Below are 19,366 nucleotides of genomic sequence, written 5' to 3' on the forward strand. Positions count from 1 at the left end.
TTGAGAAATAAATACCCTATGTACTGTAGTACCAGCAGACTTCATAAAAATGTTTCTCATCCATAGGTCTGACCCATTTTAGACAACTTTCTCAGTATTTCCATTTGTTTTCATGAGCCAGTCATTTCCTTCGGCCTTTAGTGTAGTTGTTAGAGGTCCAAAAGTATCGCCGACACACTTTTCCCAAAGAGCTTTTATATAGAGATCTTTTATTCTGTGCAAAACAAGCTACTTGAGAATCTCCATTATCCTGGAGGGCAGTGATACTGATGGCTACCCCATAGCTTAGTTAAGTGCAGAAAATAGTGCTTTGTATTTGGCAGCCCCAGAACCAGGAAAATAAGTATTCTCTGGATAAGAATTTTCCATCCTGGAGGAATTAGAATGAAATGTTATTGCTAATTGGGTTATGAAATTAGAACAATCATAGCACTAAAGAAAATTGTTAAGGTAGTTTGCTACCTCCAAAGACTTGTTTGTGAGAAGACCATTTTTATTGGTCTCCTTTATTGTGCACAGCTAATTAGGTGTGGCCTTATGCGGTGTCATAGTTTTCTAAATCACACGGTTTTTCTCCAGTATAAGAGATTTCTAGCATAACTAGAATGTAAAGGGTCTGCACTGGCCCAAACTTAGCTTTTATTTCAGGTGTGAATGTTCTGAGTATTTACTAAATCACAGCTGCCTGGTTTGGATTAGCTCCTTGATGAGCCTGAATCCGTTTGAAGCATCAGAATCCATTGATTAACTGTTTGAACAGAATAGTCATTAGCCATCACTGAGAGAGCAGTTCGTTTCTACAAGGATCATAGAGGCTGCGGTATCAAGACACGGGGCAGGCAGATGCAGACCCTAAATTACTATAGCCTTAGAATGACATGCTTGCCAAAATTATTTTCTCTATTTGTATCTTACGGATTGCTAATAAACATTTATCTGTTTGGTTTTTTTAAAAAAAAAAGGCCAGAAAGTGAAAGTAGAGGCTCCTACCAGTTAATCTGGAACTTGCCTTAATGTTCTTTTCCCCCCGAGTTTGGTCCTCATCTCTAACGCTGTGACTGAAGAGTAATGAAATGTTATTTCCATGAGCTTACTATCCATCTGTACTTCATGTTTCCTCATAGTTGGATTTGATCACAGATCTCTTGGGCACACCATCACTGGAAGCAATGAGGACAGCTTGTGAAGGTGCTAAGGCACACATACTCAGGGGTCCTCATAAACAGGTAAGAGGAGAGGAAGGGCTCTGTATCTGGTAACCATCTGTTTGGGCAGAGTTTTCTTCCAACAGAATAATGAAATGAGAATTTTTAAACAAAAGCATTACTTGTAGGTTTTATTAATTTTTTTATGTCATGGCCATAAGTAAGAAAATGTTCAAATATTTGTCAAACCCAATAGAATATAGTAATTCCCAATGCTATAGGAAATAGTAAATATTTTTGTAGCACCTTTGCTAATAAACGACCCCGGGCTTTTGTCTCCTGGTTTTTGATGTGTCCGGGAAAAGTTACTGGGGGTGGAGCTTTGACCTCAGTACCATAACCTAGTGCATGTATACTCAAGATATCCTTTCCACATACTGAGCCGAAATACCTGGTATCTCTTATTCCAGCCAGGAATGTGAAGCTGTTTCTATTGCACTCTTGCCACTAACACAGAATCAGATGTGAATGTTGTTAGAAAAGAAGTATGAAGAGAGATTGCCAGATTTGCACTGATCAATATTACTTGCAACCAGCCAAGTCACTGCTGAGAAAGACAAGATGGTTATTATCTCCACCCTGTCGATTTAGCAGCATTTTTTAGAAGCACTTTCCTAATCTCCTTTGGACAAAACAGCTTAATGATGTGAAGAGTGAGTAAGGGGAATACTTTTCCTAGGAACAACAAACCGAAACAGAAGAGAGAAGGCTTGAACAGGAAGACTCGGCAACTAATTTTCCTGGGCTTTGCCTTGCTTTCTTTTAAACTGGGCATTTAGATGATCTGATTGATCATTAGAAGATCTGGTTGATCTAATTGATAGATGAAATGACAGACTGAGTTTAACAGTCCTCTCAAATTACCTGCCAGACATTTGGTCAAGGCCTTACCTTTCCCTTGTGGTTCCCTCTCTGTGACTCTAGTGACTCCAGAGCTTCCATTTTCACAGGCAAAAAGGGCAACGGGTAAAGTGTGTTATCTTCTAAAACCAGCCCGAACTAGTAAATGTAGATTTACTACTAGAGATGTAGGTGCTGGTATTTTAAATAGCCCCCTGCTGGTGACGTCCTTCTGTTGCATTTAGTTTAGAAGTATAGAATCATTTGGGCCCTAACTCCCTTAGAAGAGCACAGTAAGTCTTAACCTAGAGGAAGGTTCTATATAAATAGAAAGAACTAACAAGATCTGTTATGTTCAGTTTACTGGCCAGTATCGGGAATATTAAACTAATTTATCAATACCTGGCGCATATACCTTCAAAGCAGTTTTTTTAAATTTTGTTTGTATATATGCAAGTAATATGTGAGTACATGTAAAATAAAAACTTTACAGAGAGTTAGTCATCCATAGCTACCCCCACGCCATCCTAGTCTCCTCTGGATTAATTTTAGAGTATCCTTCCAGACATATTTTTCTATGCATTTATTTACATAATTTGTACAGAAATATGTACTATTATTTGTTGGGACTTTATAAAAAATATACATATACAGAAGGAGAACCTTATTGGCTGTCTTCTTAAAGTCACAGATTACTGCCTCAAATTAATATACTTGTGTTGGTTGATTAATATACATACTTGCATGTGGCATCAGTCAGGACTCTTTCCACTGAGACAGTTAAAACTGACTTACTTAAGCAAAAAAGGGAACTTACTGGCTCATATAACTGAAAAGTCTTGAGCTTCCACTGACTTCAGGCTCTGCTGGATTCAGGTAGTCAAGTGATGTTTCATGCCAGGAATCTGACTCTCTTCTGTTCTGTTTTCCTATGTGGTGGCTTCATTTTCAGACAGGCTTCCCCCCCGTGTTTGCAAAAATGGAACCAGTAGTCCAGCCCTGCGTTCTATTAGCATATCAATCCTCAGGAAAGAGCTTTCCCAAATAGCCATAAAAATATTTGGAAGGTCTCTGATTCCATTAGGAATGTATTTGGTTATGAGTAATAGAAAACCTTGCTTACAATGGTTTAAAGAAATAGAAGTTTATTTTTTTCCTCATATCATGAAGTCCCAGAGGTAGGCAGTCTGGTGATGGCATAGCAGCTCAATTATGTCATAGAGGATTTAGTTTTTTCCTTTCTCTCTGCTCTGCCATCTTTAGAATATTGACTTCATAGTCTCTTGCCTATTGCCTCATGGTCACAAAATGACTGTAGCTTGTCCAGAAATCATATCCATATTCAAAGGAAAAAAATGGAGGAAGGAGGGAGAACTAGCACTATCTGTTCCTTTTATCGGGAAAGCAGAAGTTTTCCCAGAAGCCTGCCTAGCAAAGCTTTGCTTATATGTCGTTGTCCAGAACTATGTGATATGTGGCCTCCGAGATAGCAAGAGAAGCTAAAAAAAAAATGGGTCTTTTCTATCCCAGTTAATAAAGTTAGATAGGGATAAAAGGATTGGAGGTGTGTGTTAGTTTATCCATTCCATCGTATGTTCCTGACCTGTATTAACTGTGTGCCCATCCTGGAACCAGTCGTGGTGCTCAGGGGAATATACCATATGATTGGCCAGGCCTGGGTCAGGTACCCATCCTTGGAGTTCAGAGATTGAAATCAAGCCCAGCCAAACCACTTGATTTGAGAGTGAGAAAGGGAGTGGTTCCCTTAAAGTCAGGAAACGGGGGGCAGACAAGAACACTATATGGCATTTTTAATTTATTATCTCTTTTCCACAACTCAAAATCTTAGCTGCCATGGCCCAGGGATCTATTAAGGCAGATACTTGTTGAGGCACCGCCGTTTTGATAGGATTGAAAAGTCTCTTATCAGCCCTTAGTCCCTTTGTTCATCTCTTATAAGGTTTAGATCTTCATCATTCCTCAGATTGTTCTCAGCTAATTGTGTCAGAAATAGGTAAAATATTTTCATTGAGGTGAAAATGGTCCTGTCCCCTGACAGGGACCTTATCTTACAGTTAAGAGACTCAGAGTATGGTAGAGAGTTCATTCAATTCAAACTTCTTATGTTTCAGTCGGGGGTTTCTTTCGTATAACCCCAAGAATGCTTACTAGAGTGCACCGCGCACGGTGCAACTCAATTAACGCTGCTGACTGAGGAGCTCAGCTTCTCTGCTGCCGGGTGAAGACTATCAGGAACATCTAACAGGCCTTGTGCAGGCTGGCCGATGCTGCCGGGGTGACCACACTCTGCAGTTGGCTCATGATGACTGTGGCATATACCATCTAGGGCCTCTTGCCCGGGCATAATGGCTGGTAAATTAGAGGGGAAGAAAATGGAATTAGAAATGCAGCATTTCTAGTATTGCATTTTTCCTGTGGAGCCAATGCTAAATTATTAATGGGTGTCATTCTAGAGAGGTACTGGCATGACTGAACTGACTCTTTTTCTCTGTCCCTCTTTTTAACTTGCATATATAATATAAACACAGGAAAGGAGAAAGCATATCAAATGACTGTTTAGGCCGAAATGAAACTTAGGCTTATTTTTAGTGTATTTGTTGGGGTATACTTCTGTAAAGAAAGATAATATTGGGGGGGGGGGGTGGATTTTAAAAATTTCAGGTAGCCTTAAACATCCACTCCTGATTTTCACAAGCTCCCCATCCCACACCCAGTTATCCTTGAGTCATAAATTGTGCCTTCTAATATTTCTTATATCCTCTATTCAATGGCCTCTGGAACTGTTTGTTTATGTTTTCCTTGCCCACAGAGAGGTGTTATTCATCTTTGTTGTCCCAGCATCTAGCTCAGGGCCTGGCACTTGGTGGATGTTAGATGATCAGCAGTGATGGTGGTAGGTCAGCAGGTCTGTACTTGCGCAGTCTAATGGATGAGAAAGCCAAGGTTCAAGTGACTTATCTGAGTCTAGTGATGGCAGAGTTAGAATTTGAAGCTGCGTCTTCTAGTACTCATTCCAGTGTTCCCTTCCCTATAACCTGCCTGCACCACAAAAATGGGATGAGGGGTAGATTCACTTTGAGAGTGGAAAGAAAAGAATTGCTTATGGAGAGACATTTTAGTCAGTAAAAACTGACTGGAATTTGGCTGCCATCCTGCACAAGCCAGTGAAAAAAAGCACAGCTATTCACCGTCAAACCAAGAATCGGAATCTTTTAAGAATATCAAATTACTTCATTTTACACAATAAAAAAGTTATTATGGAAAATATATGTAAATTGTAAGTTAAAACCTCTCCCCACGCTCTCCACAATCCCCCCTCCTTTATCTTGACCAATACAAATAATTTCAGAGCTGCCATAGATTTACATATTTTTAGCAGGAAAACACGTAAATGCATCAAGGAGTAGTAAATTGGTCTACAAATATATATATATATATGTATATATATATGGGTTTTGGGGTTTTTTTTTTCTTTGGTCGCACCCCACAGCATGGGGGATCTTAATTCCCCAACCAGGGATTGAACCCGTGCCCCCTGCAGTGGAAGTGCAGAATCCTAACCACTGGACTGCCAGGGAATTCCCATCTACAGATATTCAAGTGCCAACTATATATGGGTTCTGTGCACATAATGCTTTTTACCTATAGTAATCCTATCAAGTGTCATACAACTTTAGAACTAAAGTAAACTTCAGTGATCATTTAGTCCAACCTCCTCATTTTATACTTAAGGATACTGGGATTCAGGATGTTGATTTATCTAGTTAGTAAACTAGAACCCCCATCTCATCTCCTGTTACTCTTGATCCTGAAGAAAACATCTGTACAGTGAATAATTACCTCCTGATGATTATGAGGTGTCTTGTTGTTCTTGTAGAATTTTCCTCTACGGCTTAACTGAGGGAAGGAGGCAGATATGTAAAATACTTGATGTTAGTGGTTATCATAGTAGGATTCTAGGCCCGTGATTGAGATATAAGGAGACCTTTTAGTGTTACTTGCGTGAGAGACAGAGCTGTGATGCCATTCACCTGCTCTGTCCCCCTGACTCTCCAAGCAGCGAAATAAAAGCTTTATAAGCTCTGTGGCTTCTCAGGTCATTAGAGTCATCTCCCTGCCTCTGTGCAAGAGGGTTAGATATAGGTGTGTGGATATGCCTACCACTTACAAAAGACAGTTATTGAGTGAGTAATCGGTGCTAAAGTGGTGTCATCCTTTCTTAGAAGATTCTGTAAATTCCCGAGTGTCCTAAAGCTCCTTTAGTGTTTTAGCAAGGTAATGTTGCCGTAAGACATAGTTCACATGCCTACTTTGTGCAGTTTACTTGCATGTAGCCAAGGTTTTAAATCTTCTTTTCTCCCATCCTTGGGTGTGTTTGGTCTTCCCTTCTTGCCAAAGCGTGTATGATATAAGGCTAACAGGAGCTCCATATTTTCAGGATTAGCTTTCATTTTTCATAGGCTCTTTTGTGCTCTGACCTACAATGGGTAATCATGCAATATAAAATATGCCACTGAAAGTCAGTGACTGTTGTTGCTTTTGAAGACTGGTTAATGAGGGGAATACTCATTTCCTTTGAGTTGAAACTTATGTGCATACACCTTTTGAGCTGGGTACTTAACTTGTCATAAATTGGCTGTATTCCATATCTACTTGCACAAAGACTCACTTGCATATTTGAATTCTTTATTTTTTCACAGCCATCTCTTCCTGTACTTTATACCCTGTCTAGCCAGGCTACACATGAAGCTGTTCATCTCCTTTGCAGGATGTTGGTCTTTGATCCAGTAAGTAGTGTTTGTTTTTATATTTTTTTAATGAATTAAAAATATGTGTTCTAAGAAAAACATCCTGGCTTTGAATAGATGGGCAACGTAAATAATGACTTTTTTTTTTTAATGAATAATGACTTTTTAAAAGATAAACTTCAGCCCCCAGTTCCATGTGTATCATGCTCACCCATCACACAGAAGTTTGAGTATTAACACATGAGAGTCTAGGTGAAGAGAGATAAGGAACGGTACCATCCTTATTTATCTCAATATTTGCAAAAGGAGTTTGACACCAATTTGAATTAGGAAAAAAAAATTTTTTTAACATTATTTGAAAAAAATCTGCCCATTGTATTGCGTAAGGAAATATTTACTCTGGGTTGTTGAAATGGTGGCTTTTCCAAATGCCATTTCTAGACTTGACTCTTCTGGGGCAAAGTTCAGCTCTTCATTTATTCATTTGTCCAAAGAATATTCATTATTCACATCTGTGCCAATAATGTTGTCAAAGACTAAAAAACGGAAGCATTTAGAAAAGAAAATTTTACTTGCCGAGAGTACATGGAAGTCACCAAATACAAAATATAACAGGTATTTAAAGGGGAAAAATACCCACAAAATTACGAGTTATTAAGTTTACATTGGTTTGTTCATGATGAGAAAACAGCAACTTTCCCACATGATTATTAAATCCACAGAGGTGAGAACTATCTTCAGATGTCAGCATAACAAAGGTTAGGGATAAAAATGTTTTGTTAGGAAGTCCAGGTTTGTGGGAAACAGTCAGGGTTCTATTATTTGGGGGACCAGAACCAATCAGAGTGATCAAGTTATTTTTATTACATCTCAGGGTGCAAAGTGGATTTTTTGTTTGGTTGGTGTTTTTGTTTTCCTTTTGTTTACTTTGGCATGTGAGGTATGTAGTGATACGGGAAGCAAGACAAAGTGGCAATTCTTGTTCCCACAGTCCCTCTTTGTGGTGAAGTTCCTGCCATTAAGGACAGTTTCAGCCACATAATTTGCTGAATGAGCTAGTGGTTTAGTGTCATTAGTTTGATATTTTATTTCGCAACTTTATCTGCGTAGCTAACAGGAGATGTTGATTAATACATAAAGACCTTTTGTATGGTTAACAAAACTAGAGGCACATGAACTTCAGGTTTCAGAGGTAATTTCTGTCTGCCCATTGAGGATTTTCTAAAAGCCCTGAGGTTAAATTTACTTTTCTGTGTCAGAAATATGTTATTTTCTTTATTAGTTCTACTTAGATTAAGAACGAGGAACTGTGTAATTCACCTGTACCAGGTTTTACCCGCAGTACTTACAGCTGTTGGGTATCCTCTTTCTCTGAGATCCCATGTTTATATATGATCCTGACCTGCCAGGAGCTCATGGCTGGAACTCTAAGGCTGGAATTTCCTGAACTGTACAGCGGATACCATGCATATTTCCTGGGAGGCCTTTTAGACATCAGTTCTACATGTGAACTGTAGTCCTTATTCCGTAACAGTGGGATTGTCACACCTAATTAAATGAAACCTTTGGTGTGGTCATAGTTACAAATTAGATTTATCTATAAGAAGGAGATATGATTTATCTATAAGAAGGAGATATGATTTATCTGGAATTTTTATCTGACATGCTTACTGAATTTAGTTTATGATTGATATTAAGGATTCTTTTTCTAGTTCTGAGGGTTCAGTTAGAAATAGATACCATTTTTAAAGAATGTTTCATTCTGGTTTTAACCTGTTAAATTTGAGGGTTAGTGATACATTAAGAAGAAAGAAATGAGGGTTTTATTACCTCAAAATAGTGATGACATTAAACAAATCTCCAGAGACCTTAATTTATCTAAAGGCAGTAAACAGTTACAAGCAATATTTTTAAAGCACAACAATAATTATTAGGAATTTAGACAATTATTTAGTTTTTTCTCTTGACAAACAAAAAAACACTGTTATCTTGCATACACATCTTCCTATCATCACCCATTCTTTTACGTTCTTTAAAACAATACATATGTACTTTAACCCAAAGGTATTTGCACATCTTTTTTAACTGTTTATTGATGGCTACTCAATACTGTATTAATGAAGAGCCTAGGTATATTAAAATTATGTTGTCCATATATCCAAAGACCACTTATTAACTCAAATTAATGTTAGTAAGGTCTTAATGCTAACTAAGAATTAGGAGATTGAAATTTTAGTTGACTCATTACGTCTTTATGATTCGTAGCATACAAAATAATTTCTTTTTAGAAACACATTACCTATTATGATTCATCTCATTTAGTTTAACACATAATTTGCAATTCCATAATCTTAGACAAAGTAATATTAGTTTATCTGACCAGCAAAACCAGTAGGAAAAAAAATCAAATTCAAAATGATTAGGCTTTTTATGAGAAAACAAACCTAAAACTTCTTATATAAATGAGAATATTGTATTAGCATTATTTGTACAGGTGTTTTTAAATTTTTATAACTATTAACTCAGACTGATTTGCCCAAAGAGTCATCTTGTATACAATTATCTTATACAATTATATACCGGATATTAAAACTTCTAAGTTGTTTAAGAGAAATATTTTGCCTACTTTGTAATCTAGTAATCAAGTAATAGTATTATTTTAACTCCCAATTAAAGCTTTTTTTAATCTTTTGAGTTATAACTTGAGCAAGCAAAAATTTCTAAAGAGCCAAAATATTTTATTCATAAGGAAGAATAATGTTTTTAAACCTTTCCATTTCTTTTTATATGTCTTTAATGTGTTAATACTGTTTCTAAAAGCCAGTTGCAATAGGAGTTTGCTCCATTTGATTTTAAGAGATCTCATAATACGATGTATTAACTCCCCTCAGAAGTATACGAAGTACATCCATTTATATTTGTAAAATAGAAAATTTTTTCACTTATTCAAAACTAGAAGAGCCAATTTTGATAAAGTAACAAAATCTAGGATATAAATAAGTGAAGTGTCCGTATCTATTACAAATGTTGATTACTTAAATGAGATGTAATTAAGACATAGAGGACATAATTATGCACCATCAATTCCTTCAAAAGAACATCACTATTAAATCTGAGAAATTTTGTGATTTTTTTTTTCCTCAATTTAACAGGACAGTTTTTCTTTTCAGTGTTCATACCCCTTAAAAAACGACAGTCTCCTTTCTTTAGCCTTGTTTCAGAAGAAGTCCCAAAGAGACCTTAATTTGTTTAGAGAAATGAAAGTTGATCATTGCATGCTAGGGATTTGATTTACTTTTTGTTCAAAGGCTTCTCTTAGGTAAGACACTTTAGAGGACCCCATATTGGTGCACAAGGAACATACAAACACAGAGCGCGCCATCCATAGTTAGGAAAACACCAAAATCTCTTCAGCTCTGCATCTGAAATTTCAGGAAATATCAGAATTCCCAGACAAACAAAAAAGACTAACAGTGAAACCAGATTCCATCTGCTGGTGGCAGCTGACAGGGACCCAATTTCTGACATCTGCCACCTGACAGAAGTGACTTAATGGTCATATGATAAAATTAAAACCCAGATTCAATCACTGCTGCCACGAGTTTGGACACGGTCAGCCATGCTCAGTCAGAAACAGAAATAGACTTGGCCAATAACCAGATTTAGTGGGCAAAAGCCAAAGAGCTCAATCCCACACGTGAGACTGGCCAGAGATGCTGAGGACTGAGAGGGGCCCAGACCCAGGCAAGGTGTACTGTCCTGTTTCTTTTGGTTCTGACAGTAGACCTTGATCCCAGTGGAACCTCTGGGAATAGCTGGACTCATTTAGGAAGAAAAGGAAAAGTTTAGTTGCTAAGTGTGCTAGTGAGTCAGACTTCAGAAGGGCTGCATCACCAAATACAAAACATGACAAGCAGCAAAAGGAACAAAACCAGGATTGTGAAGCTTACATTCATCTCTTCATGGTAGATAAACAGCAGCTTTCTCTTGTTATTATCATATCCCAAGAGGTCATGACATGCCTTTTAACATTAGCATAGCAAAAAATCAGAGATAAAGTGTTTTTAGGGAATCCAGGTTTATGGGAAATATGTAACATTTTATTATTTGGGGGACCAGAACCAGTTGCGGTGATCCGGTTATTTTTGGTTTGAGTGCAGATGGTTTTCTTTTTTTTAGTTGTGTTATGTGAAGTGCTGGATCATATTATAAGCAGGGCAAAGTGTCAGTTTGTGTTCTACTCTCTACTAGTGAGTCATCCTTAAATCCTTTAAAATCCACCTTCTCTCAGTAGTACTTACATACCCACTGAGCTAAAAGGAGGGACAGCTTTTTTCTTTTTTTCATGGAGAAATGAGTTTAAAAGTTTATGGTTTATGTAACCTGAAACTAGTATATTAAGTGTTCTAATCTGAAGAGCCAGAAAACCCCAGGCTGCTGATACCCACACTGGGCTGGATATCAAAACGTGGCAAACAGGCCATTCATTAGCCGCTGCTCAACTCCAGCAGCTTGCAGATAAGCTTTTGCCCGAGTTGATTTGGTATCCAAGAGGATAAAAGTTTCAAGGAGCTTTGTAAAATTGCCACCATGATCACACCTCTTCTAAATGCTGAGACATATTTAGAAAATATAACTGTTATTTTAAATGTAAATATATCCCTTCCAAAGCATTACATATTTGAATGTCATGTTATTTGTCATTTTTGACCCTGCATATATCTATTTCAAGGTAGGAACTTTTCAGGATCTTAGAAATGACCCTGCTAAGTGCTTTCTGGTGGCGTATGGTGGTTTATCACAGTAGTTTGTTGTCTTACATCATATACTCCCTCTACTGCTACGTTACCCACCTCCAAACTCAATTACTCTCTTACCCTCACCGTCCGCAATTATCCCTTTACACAGGATGTTCCATAAATTAAGTATAAGCTGTGTAAAGCAGTCACTGTGGCTCGTGAAAGATCCTGTGTGGACAGTCGTGTTTATCTGCAGTGTTGATGTGCTGGTCTCTAAATTTGATTTCAGTCCAAAAGAATATCCGCTAAGGATGCCTTAGCCCACCCCTACCTAGATGAAGGGCGACTACGATATCACACGTGTATGTGTAAATGTTGCTTTTCCACATCTACTGGAAGAGTTTATACCAGTGACTTTGAGCCCATCACCAATCCCAAGTTTGATGACACTTTTGAGAAGAACCTCAGTTCTGTCCGACAGGTTAAAGGTGAGTATGCTTTTTTGGCCCTCCGCCAGGTGGGGTGACGACTGGTAACATTTTCTGTTATGTGGCTGTGGAAAGCTGAGCTCTGGATGGAGATCAAAGCACCTTTCTATGTTTGTTTTACAAACTTGCATACAGCTGTTTGTCTGGAGCACATATGCCAAGAAAGCTGTGTGTGTTATAAAAACACTGATTTTATATCCAGGGGAAGGTCCGGCAGAGGAATGAACATTTTGTTCTTGTTTTCAAAGCTGACTTACTTAGTGTGACTCAGTATATTTAATATGTAGTCACTCAGTGTGATTTCATGGAATGATACATATTGGACTTTTTTATATAACATGCGAAGTTTTTAAAAGGATAAACATCCACTGAGGGAATCATTCCTTGGATGATGACAAGAAGGGGATTTCTGATTGTCTGCTCATAAAGTTTCCTGACACGATCTCCTACTCGGGGGGCGGGTAAAGACATCCAGAATTCTGAGTGGTTTTAAGTGTCTGCTCTAGGACATTTTAGAAGAGAGTAGTCCCCAAAGTGACCAGCCTGAAACCATGTACCTAAATACCAACTGAGGTTTTTTAAGTGATTTTCAAAAAGGCAGTAATTACCAGCAATTTAGAAGAGTTCATTTATAATGCCAACCCAGTGGAGTCACTCTCAAATTTATAGACCATTTTACACCTCCCACTTGTGGGGTTTCCAACCCCTGTAATGGCACTTTGGGGGGTTTTGCCTACGTTTAGCAGCACCTGTCATTTTGGTTTCAGGAAAGTTCCACTGGATTCTGCCTGATACATGACGTGTGTGTTTAACTAAACCACTAGGAAATGCCGTTCAGATGCTGACTAGAGTTAACCTGAGAATCCACTGCTCCCAGGCCTGCAAATTGGCGTGGGTTGTATGATATTTGTTTTCTCCACAGAAATTATTCATCAGTTCATTTTGGAACAGCAGAAAGGAAACAGAGTGCCTCTCTGCATCAACCCTCAGTCTGCTGCTTTTAAGAGCTTTATTAGGTAACTATATGGATGTAATTCTGACTTTCTTGTTAGAATTAAAAGGATGCCATTGTGAGTTTGTTATTCAGAATATTTCTGGTTTTATTTAGATTAGATAACATAGATAAAAGGTCCAACAGAAAGTTTCTGTTGTGAGTTCTGGCTTTAGTCAAAAGCATGTTAAGGGCTTCCCTGGTGGCGCAGTGGTTAAGAATCTGCCTGCCAAGGCAGGGGACACGGGTTCGAGCCCTGGTCTGGGAAGATCCCACATGCCGCGGAGCAACTAAGCCCGTGAGCCACAACTACTGAGCCTGCGCATCTGGAGCCTGTGCTCCGCAACGGGAGAGGCCGCGACAGTGAGAGGCCCGCGCACCGCGATGAAGAGTGGCCCCCACTCGCCGCAACTGGAGAAAGCCCTCACACAGAAACGAAGACCCAACACAGCCAAAAATAAATAAATAAATAATTTTTTTAAAAAAAAAGCATGTTAAAAATGTAAGCATTTGTTCTTACACTAGCTCCAGTTTGCTGTGGCTGCCTTGGCAGTTCCCCAGATGCCCATTATGCTGCCTGGTCAAGTACGTGGGGATCTTCCTCTGCCAGCAGCACGGCAGCCACTGTCCTGGAGTTGCACATGGTCGTCTCAGTTCCCACTGCCATCCCCAGCACCTTAATAATAACCACAAGCGAGAAAATTCTATTTTATAGGTGGACTGCTGGTGTATCCTGTTTAAAGAGAAACCAATAGTCTTATTGGTTATAGAGCTATAAACCTCCTTCAGAACCTAGAAAGCGTCATTCTCTTGATCTCTCTTTGTCCTTACCGTCTCCATCTCTTTTTCTCTAACTCCTTGTATCAATCAAGGTCCAGTCAGGAGAAAGAAACCACACCCAGTAATATGAACAGGGAAAATTTAATAACAAGCATTAACTAGGAAAAGATGGTTAACTACTAAAAGGCATGCAAGAGGATTCTGAAGAGTCCGAAGTAGCAAATGCAGAAAGCAAGTACTCCCTCTGGACTGAGGGAGAGTGCACAAGGGAGAAATTGAGAACTTAGAGGAAGCCCCTCTACCCAAGGCTAATAAGATTTGGACCTCTTTGGAGAGGAGCCACAGGAACACAGCATGGTGGTGAAGAGACTTTACAAAAGGGGTGAGCAGAGCTGATCCGTCAGATAGCCTGCTAGGTGGAGAGGAACTTGCCAGAAAGTTTGGGTAGACCAAAGCTGGGCCTTCCATGGCAAAAAAAAAAAAAGACGCACACCAGAACCAGGAGGGGAAGCAGCTTCCTAATGCTGTGGCCTTGCAATGCCCTTTCAGCGCCCCCTGTTGACAAAGGTTATCATTGGGCCTGTGGCGAAGGAAAAAGGTGAACAGGGTCTGGCTCAGGTATCACAGAGCAGCACGAAGGGAGGCTTTGATCTGAGAGGCCACACTCTTCCTGCCTTCCTCCCTTTCCTTTTTCCTTCTCCTCCTTGCTTCTCTTTCCCTTCACTTTCCTTTTAATTGGCCTTGATATAGTGTTGAAGCTGATTGAATTTACTGAACCAAGGTCAAGAATTTTTGTTTATAATTTTTAAAATCAGGTGACTTTCATTCCTTCCATGTATTTTCCTGTAGAAAGAAGGAATTAAGTTGCCTTTTTACTTCCCTGTGGTTTAAAATTACTTTGTTGGGCTTCCCTGGTGGCGCAGTGGTTGAGAATCTGCCTGCCAGTGCAGGGGACACGGGTTCGAGCCCTGGTCTGGCGAGATCCCACATGCCACGGAGCAAATGGGCCCGTGAGCCACAACTACTGAGCCTGCGCGTCTGGAGCCTGTGCTCCGCAACAAGAGAGGCCGCGATAGTGAGAGGCCCGCGCACCGCTATGAAGAGTGGCTCCCACTTGCCGCAACTAGAGAAAGCCCTCACACAGAAACGAAGACCCAACACTGCCAAAAATAAATAAATAAATAAAATTTAAAATTACTTTGTTTTAATATTTTTCCCTAAGAGTCAATTAGGTGTTTTAATACCTTTCAGGTGCAAGTTACTCATTATCCTGGGCCCCCAGGAAGCAAAGTGACACACAACCCCCTCAAGTCTATAATCTTGGCAACATTAGGCAGACATGTGAAATAACTGATAAAACAGATCTGTGGATAACAAGTGCTAAAAATTATCAATTAAAACTTGATAAAAGAATGCTTATGAGGCTCATTCAAAGTAGGTCCCCACTTAAAATCACCTTATTTTGAGAAGCTACTTTTAAATGGATAATTCTGTATCCTTTAAGGTTATTTTCCCGACTGATTTATAGGCATTATTATTTATAATAGCTACCATTTATATTATGAAGTAGGCACTGTGAAAAACATACATTATCTCATTTATTCATCACAATATCCTATGAGGTGGCTAGCATCCCTTTCCAGGAGAGGAAAGATGAAGGAATTTGCTCGGTGTCATACAACTAGTAAATGATGTGTTGCTTTCAAGCCCACTCATTAGCTACTGTACCATATCGCCTCACTATAGATACAGATCTTTACATGAACAATTTGGAACAAATGCACCTTTTGAGAAGTGAAAAGAAACAAATAAAAATCCAGGAATGGACTTTACAATTTTTTTTTAAAGGAAGGGGGAAAACAGGCAGCAGTGAATTGCCCTGGTGCCTTTTGTGGTGCTACAACCGGTTCACCGTGTCTCTGTTCTCTTCCAGTTCCACTGTTGCTCAGCCGTCTGAGATGCCCCCATCTCCTCTGGTGTGGGAGTGACGGTGGAAGATAATGTACTACTGAAGATGTAATGTAGCTTTCCACTGGAGTCTGGGATTTGCAATTCTGGAGGTTAATCATGCTTGTACTGTAATTTTACTAATGAAGTTTTAAATTAACAACCACTACTTGTATGATATGAATAATATTTAGAAATGTTACTAGACTTTTAATCTTGTAAAGTGGTTGTGCTTTTAGAAGAAAAATATTTTACCCAGAGTTGCACATGTTTTATGAATTTAGTGCAGCTGTTATGGCTCACCTCAGAACAAAAGAGAATTGAACCAAATTTGGGAGTTTGGGGTTTTGTGTTTTTTGTTTTGTTTTGTTTTTCTTTTTTAAAATGAAGTGAGATTGTTCACACACACACACACACACACACACACAAAGGACAGTCATACATTTTGATATTTGAGCCATTCCTGAAAATTTGGGGTTCTCTAAAACGAAAGAATCTGGAAACCTTGCCTGCGACCAATCATGGAGCCACGTGAGCTGATCGTGGCTGCACCTCGGGAGGGGGGAGGGGGGAGGGGCATGCCACCTAATGATCAAGCCCTATAATTAGCTTCTCATTAGAGCCGTGACGGTGATGTGTGCTGTCTAAAATCCAATGTTGTTGGTAGAGAGAATGAGTTTGTGACTAGGAGAGACTAAACTTTTGTTTTCCTTACCCAGTATAAATATATATATATATATTTAATCTATTTTTATTAGAAGTTTTTCTGCTCTTTCTTACATAAAAGAACCCCCAAGCATGCATCTTTCATGTGTGTAAATAATTCATTTCTGGGCTAATTTCAAAAGAATCCCAACATTGCTGTATAGAGAGAGAACTAGCTTGCACATTTTAGGTCTGTGAAATTTTGTGAGACTTTTCCTGCACTGGACAGTAAAAAAAATAAAAGACAAAAACAAATTAAAAAAAAAAATTTAAGCCACAAAAAAAGGCACATAGGGAATTATGTCAAATGTGTTTGTGTCCTTAGGCAAAGCTGTGGGAGTCTTGAAATGTCACAGTAGTAAATAACTTATTACTTTTTGACAAATTCTTTTTTCTGTTGGAACACTGAATTCTTCTGTGCATATGTATATATGAATACAAATTGAAGGCCTCTACCTCCTGGAGTTATACAACTTGGCTTGTTTACCTCCACATGCTGATGATGACTATTTTTTTTTTTTTTAAGTTCAATGTGGAGACTTGAAACTTGAATGTCCCTTCCAACTTTTATATTAAAAATAAAAAGACAAGAAAATTGAAGATCGTTTTTCACCTGTACAAGGAATACTAATGGATCGTCTTAAAATTGGTCTAGGAAAAACCTTGGTGTGTGTTATGGACAATTAACTGTTAAAGTTATTGTAAGTTATCTGTATTTAGCAGAGTATTTTCATCTTGAGTGATCTGAGCTGAATTTGAAGACTATTAATAAGTTATGTTTGGAAGTTTTAACTTCAATGAAGTAATTATTTGCTGTGAAAGAAACAAACATTGAATTACTAAACAAAGATGGTGCAATATCTTTGTTTTTTTTTATGAGGCTCCTGAGAATCAACCCAACTGAAGCATTTCAATTCACTTGAATGAGAAACGTGTTTAGTATCAAAAGAGCCCAAGAAGACACTGGTGTGAAAGGTACAATCTCAGAGGTTGGTCAATTACCGTGGCACACTTACTGGTCACTTTGTACAATGTAGATTTGAAGTACAGTGGTGAAAACATTAAATGTGACATTTGAAAAAGAGGTGTCATCTGTTTTATTTCAATTCCTTTCCTTTATTTTCTCTTCAGTACAGCCTGTATCCTGAATTTGCAAAGTTTTGAGACATTACCTATTTATATTTCCATTTCAATCTTTGAGGAAATCAGTTGTGGGGTTTTTTTTAATCTTCTCAGACTTTAGATTGCCAAAAACATATTGGAAACTTAGTTAACTGATGTCAAAGATACTGTGATTTAAATAAATATATGCAATTTGAAAGTCTTTCCAGACCTTAGAGTCTAATCCAGTGGTTTTCAAACTTTTTTTTAAGCAAAGAATCCTATTTTCATGTGAAATCAATATAATGGAGTCCATTATATTAAACAAAAGTGGGCTGCTCTGGATGCAGCAGACTGCTAAGGGGGCTTGACCCCTCCCTCCTCTTCCTTTCTGCCTCCTGCCCCTGGCATCCCAAAGGTACCTCCAGCTAAAGAAGCCCCAGCTGGGTGGTGTGACTAAGACCTGATACCAAACTGCCTAACTTGAGAATACTTTCCCTGAGACTAGATAAAGCAACATTACTCTTGGGGTTATAGGTAGTGTGTGTACTTCTCCCTATCTTTTCCTGATTTAGCAAAATGAATGGATTTTTTTTTTCCTGACATGGGAGGAGTTGACTGTTATAACTCATATAAATCAATCAAATACAAGTATTAGTTTATTTTATCCAACAAACTTTTGAAAACCTACTAAGTGCAATAATTACTTATAAGGAAGCCTTGTTAATATCAGTAATGCTTAAATAAGAAAACTAGTTTTCATCACGAGAGCATTAAGAAATAACTGCACATATAACACTTTGAAACTAAACTTCTTCACAGATAAGTATTAGAGAAAACTTGTTGACCTGTTCCCACTAGAACCTGCTCACCTAACCAGGGGATTTATGCTTTATTTCTTAATTTAAAATTATTGATAATTGCAAAAATGTGGAGTTTTTTACAGCCAGTAATCAGTATGAACAGGTAAGTCAGGGCTGTAAGCAGCTGCAATTTGTTTGCAATTTAAGTGTAAGAATCCAGAAGATGGAGATAATCTCTTGAGGTGGCTTATAAGATTTGGAGTTTTTATTTCATTTTTCCTCTATGGTTAAGTCATTTTAAATATTACATTTATATTAAAATTAAAATACATTGAAGAAGAGAATGCATCACTTGCATGGATTTTTAAATTAAGACAGCTTTGGGGGGTGCTGTTTTCTACTGTGTTCTAGTAATGTCTAGACAGCACGATAGTAAATGGACACGTTGAGAGTCTTCCCTGCAGTGACTCTCCACCCCTCCTTCCTTAAGTGGTCTTTCTTTGGCTTCTGAAACACACCTCTGTTTTTCTCTTGTAGGGGCCACAACTCTCCCTTACAGGCTCCTTCCTGTGCTTAATCCTGACATGTTTGTGTTCTCAGGGCTAGGGATCAATCCTGGGTTTTCATCTAACTCTAAAGCCAAGGGTTCTTGACTTGGCTACTTGGTAGAATCACCTGGAGAACTTTCAGAAATTTCAAGGCCACACCCCAGAATCTCTGGAGGCAAGGTCAGGCATCAGTTTTGTGCTGTGGTTTTGTTTGTTAAGTCCTCCAATTGATTCCAATGTGCAGCCAAGATCCACTGCTGGACACTCTCCTTGTGACCTCATCTACCCTCATGGCCTCGTTGACTGTAAGAGAATGACCCCAAATCTCTTACCTATATACCCAGATTTTTCTACTAGGTGTCTGTTAGAAATTTCTACTTGTGTATCTTACAGGCACCTCAGCCATGTCAAAAATGAAATTAATAATGGTTTTCCCCCGACAATTTTATT

At 38.5% G+C, this 19,366-nt stretch overlaps 1 protein-coding gene across 7 annotated transcripts in view; it reads left to right on the plus strand.

The window, feature by feature from the left end:
• Positions 1–17,546, plus strand: part of NLK (nemo like kinase) — a 148,402-nt gene extending 130,856 nt beyond the window's left edge. The window contains exons 7-12 of one of the 7 annotated variants that reach the window (XR_014257664.1): positions 1,125–1,226; positions 6,767–6,853; positions 11,843–12,041; positions 12,964–13,057; positions 15,746–15,872; positions 16,991–17,546. Coding sequence is in view for 5 of the 7 variants with exons in the window: in XM_082442281.1 (XP_082298407.1) it covers positions 1,125–1,226; positions 6,767–6,853; positions 11,843–12,041; positions 12,964–13,057; positions 13,558–13,747 (672 nt within the window). In the remaining 2 variants the exon portion in view is untranslated. Of the gene's footprint in view, positions 1–1,124; positions 1,227–6,766; positions 6,854–11,842; positions 12,042–12,963; positions 13,058–13,149; positions 13,219–13,270; positions 13,504–13,557; positions 14,324–15,745 lie in introns of those variants that run through there. The other 6 variants (XR_014257665.1, XM_082442281.1, XM_082442285.1 and 3 more) reach the window with 6 other exon arrangements.
• The last annotated feature ends 1,820 nt before the right edge of the window (positions 17,547–19,366 follow it).

The sequence above is a fragment of the Balaenoptera physalus genome, assembly GCF_965194825.1.
Source record: "Balaenoptera physalus genome assembly, chromosome: 20".
NCBI classification, from domain to species: Eukaryota; Metazoa; Chordata; class Mammalia; order Artiodactyla; family Balaenopteridae; genus Balaenoptera; species Balaenoptera physalus.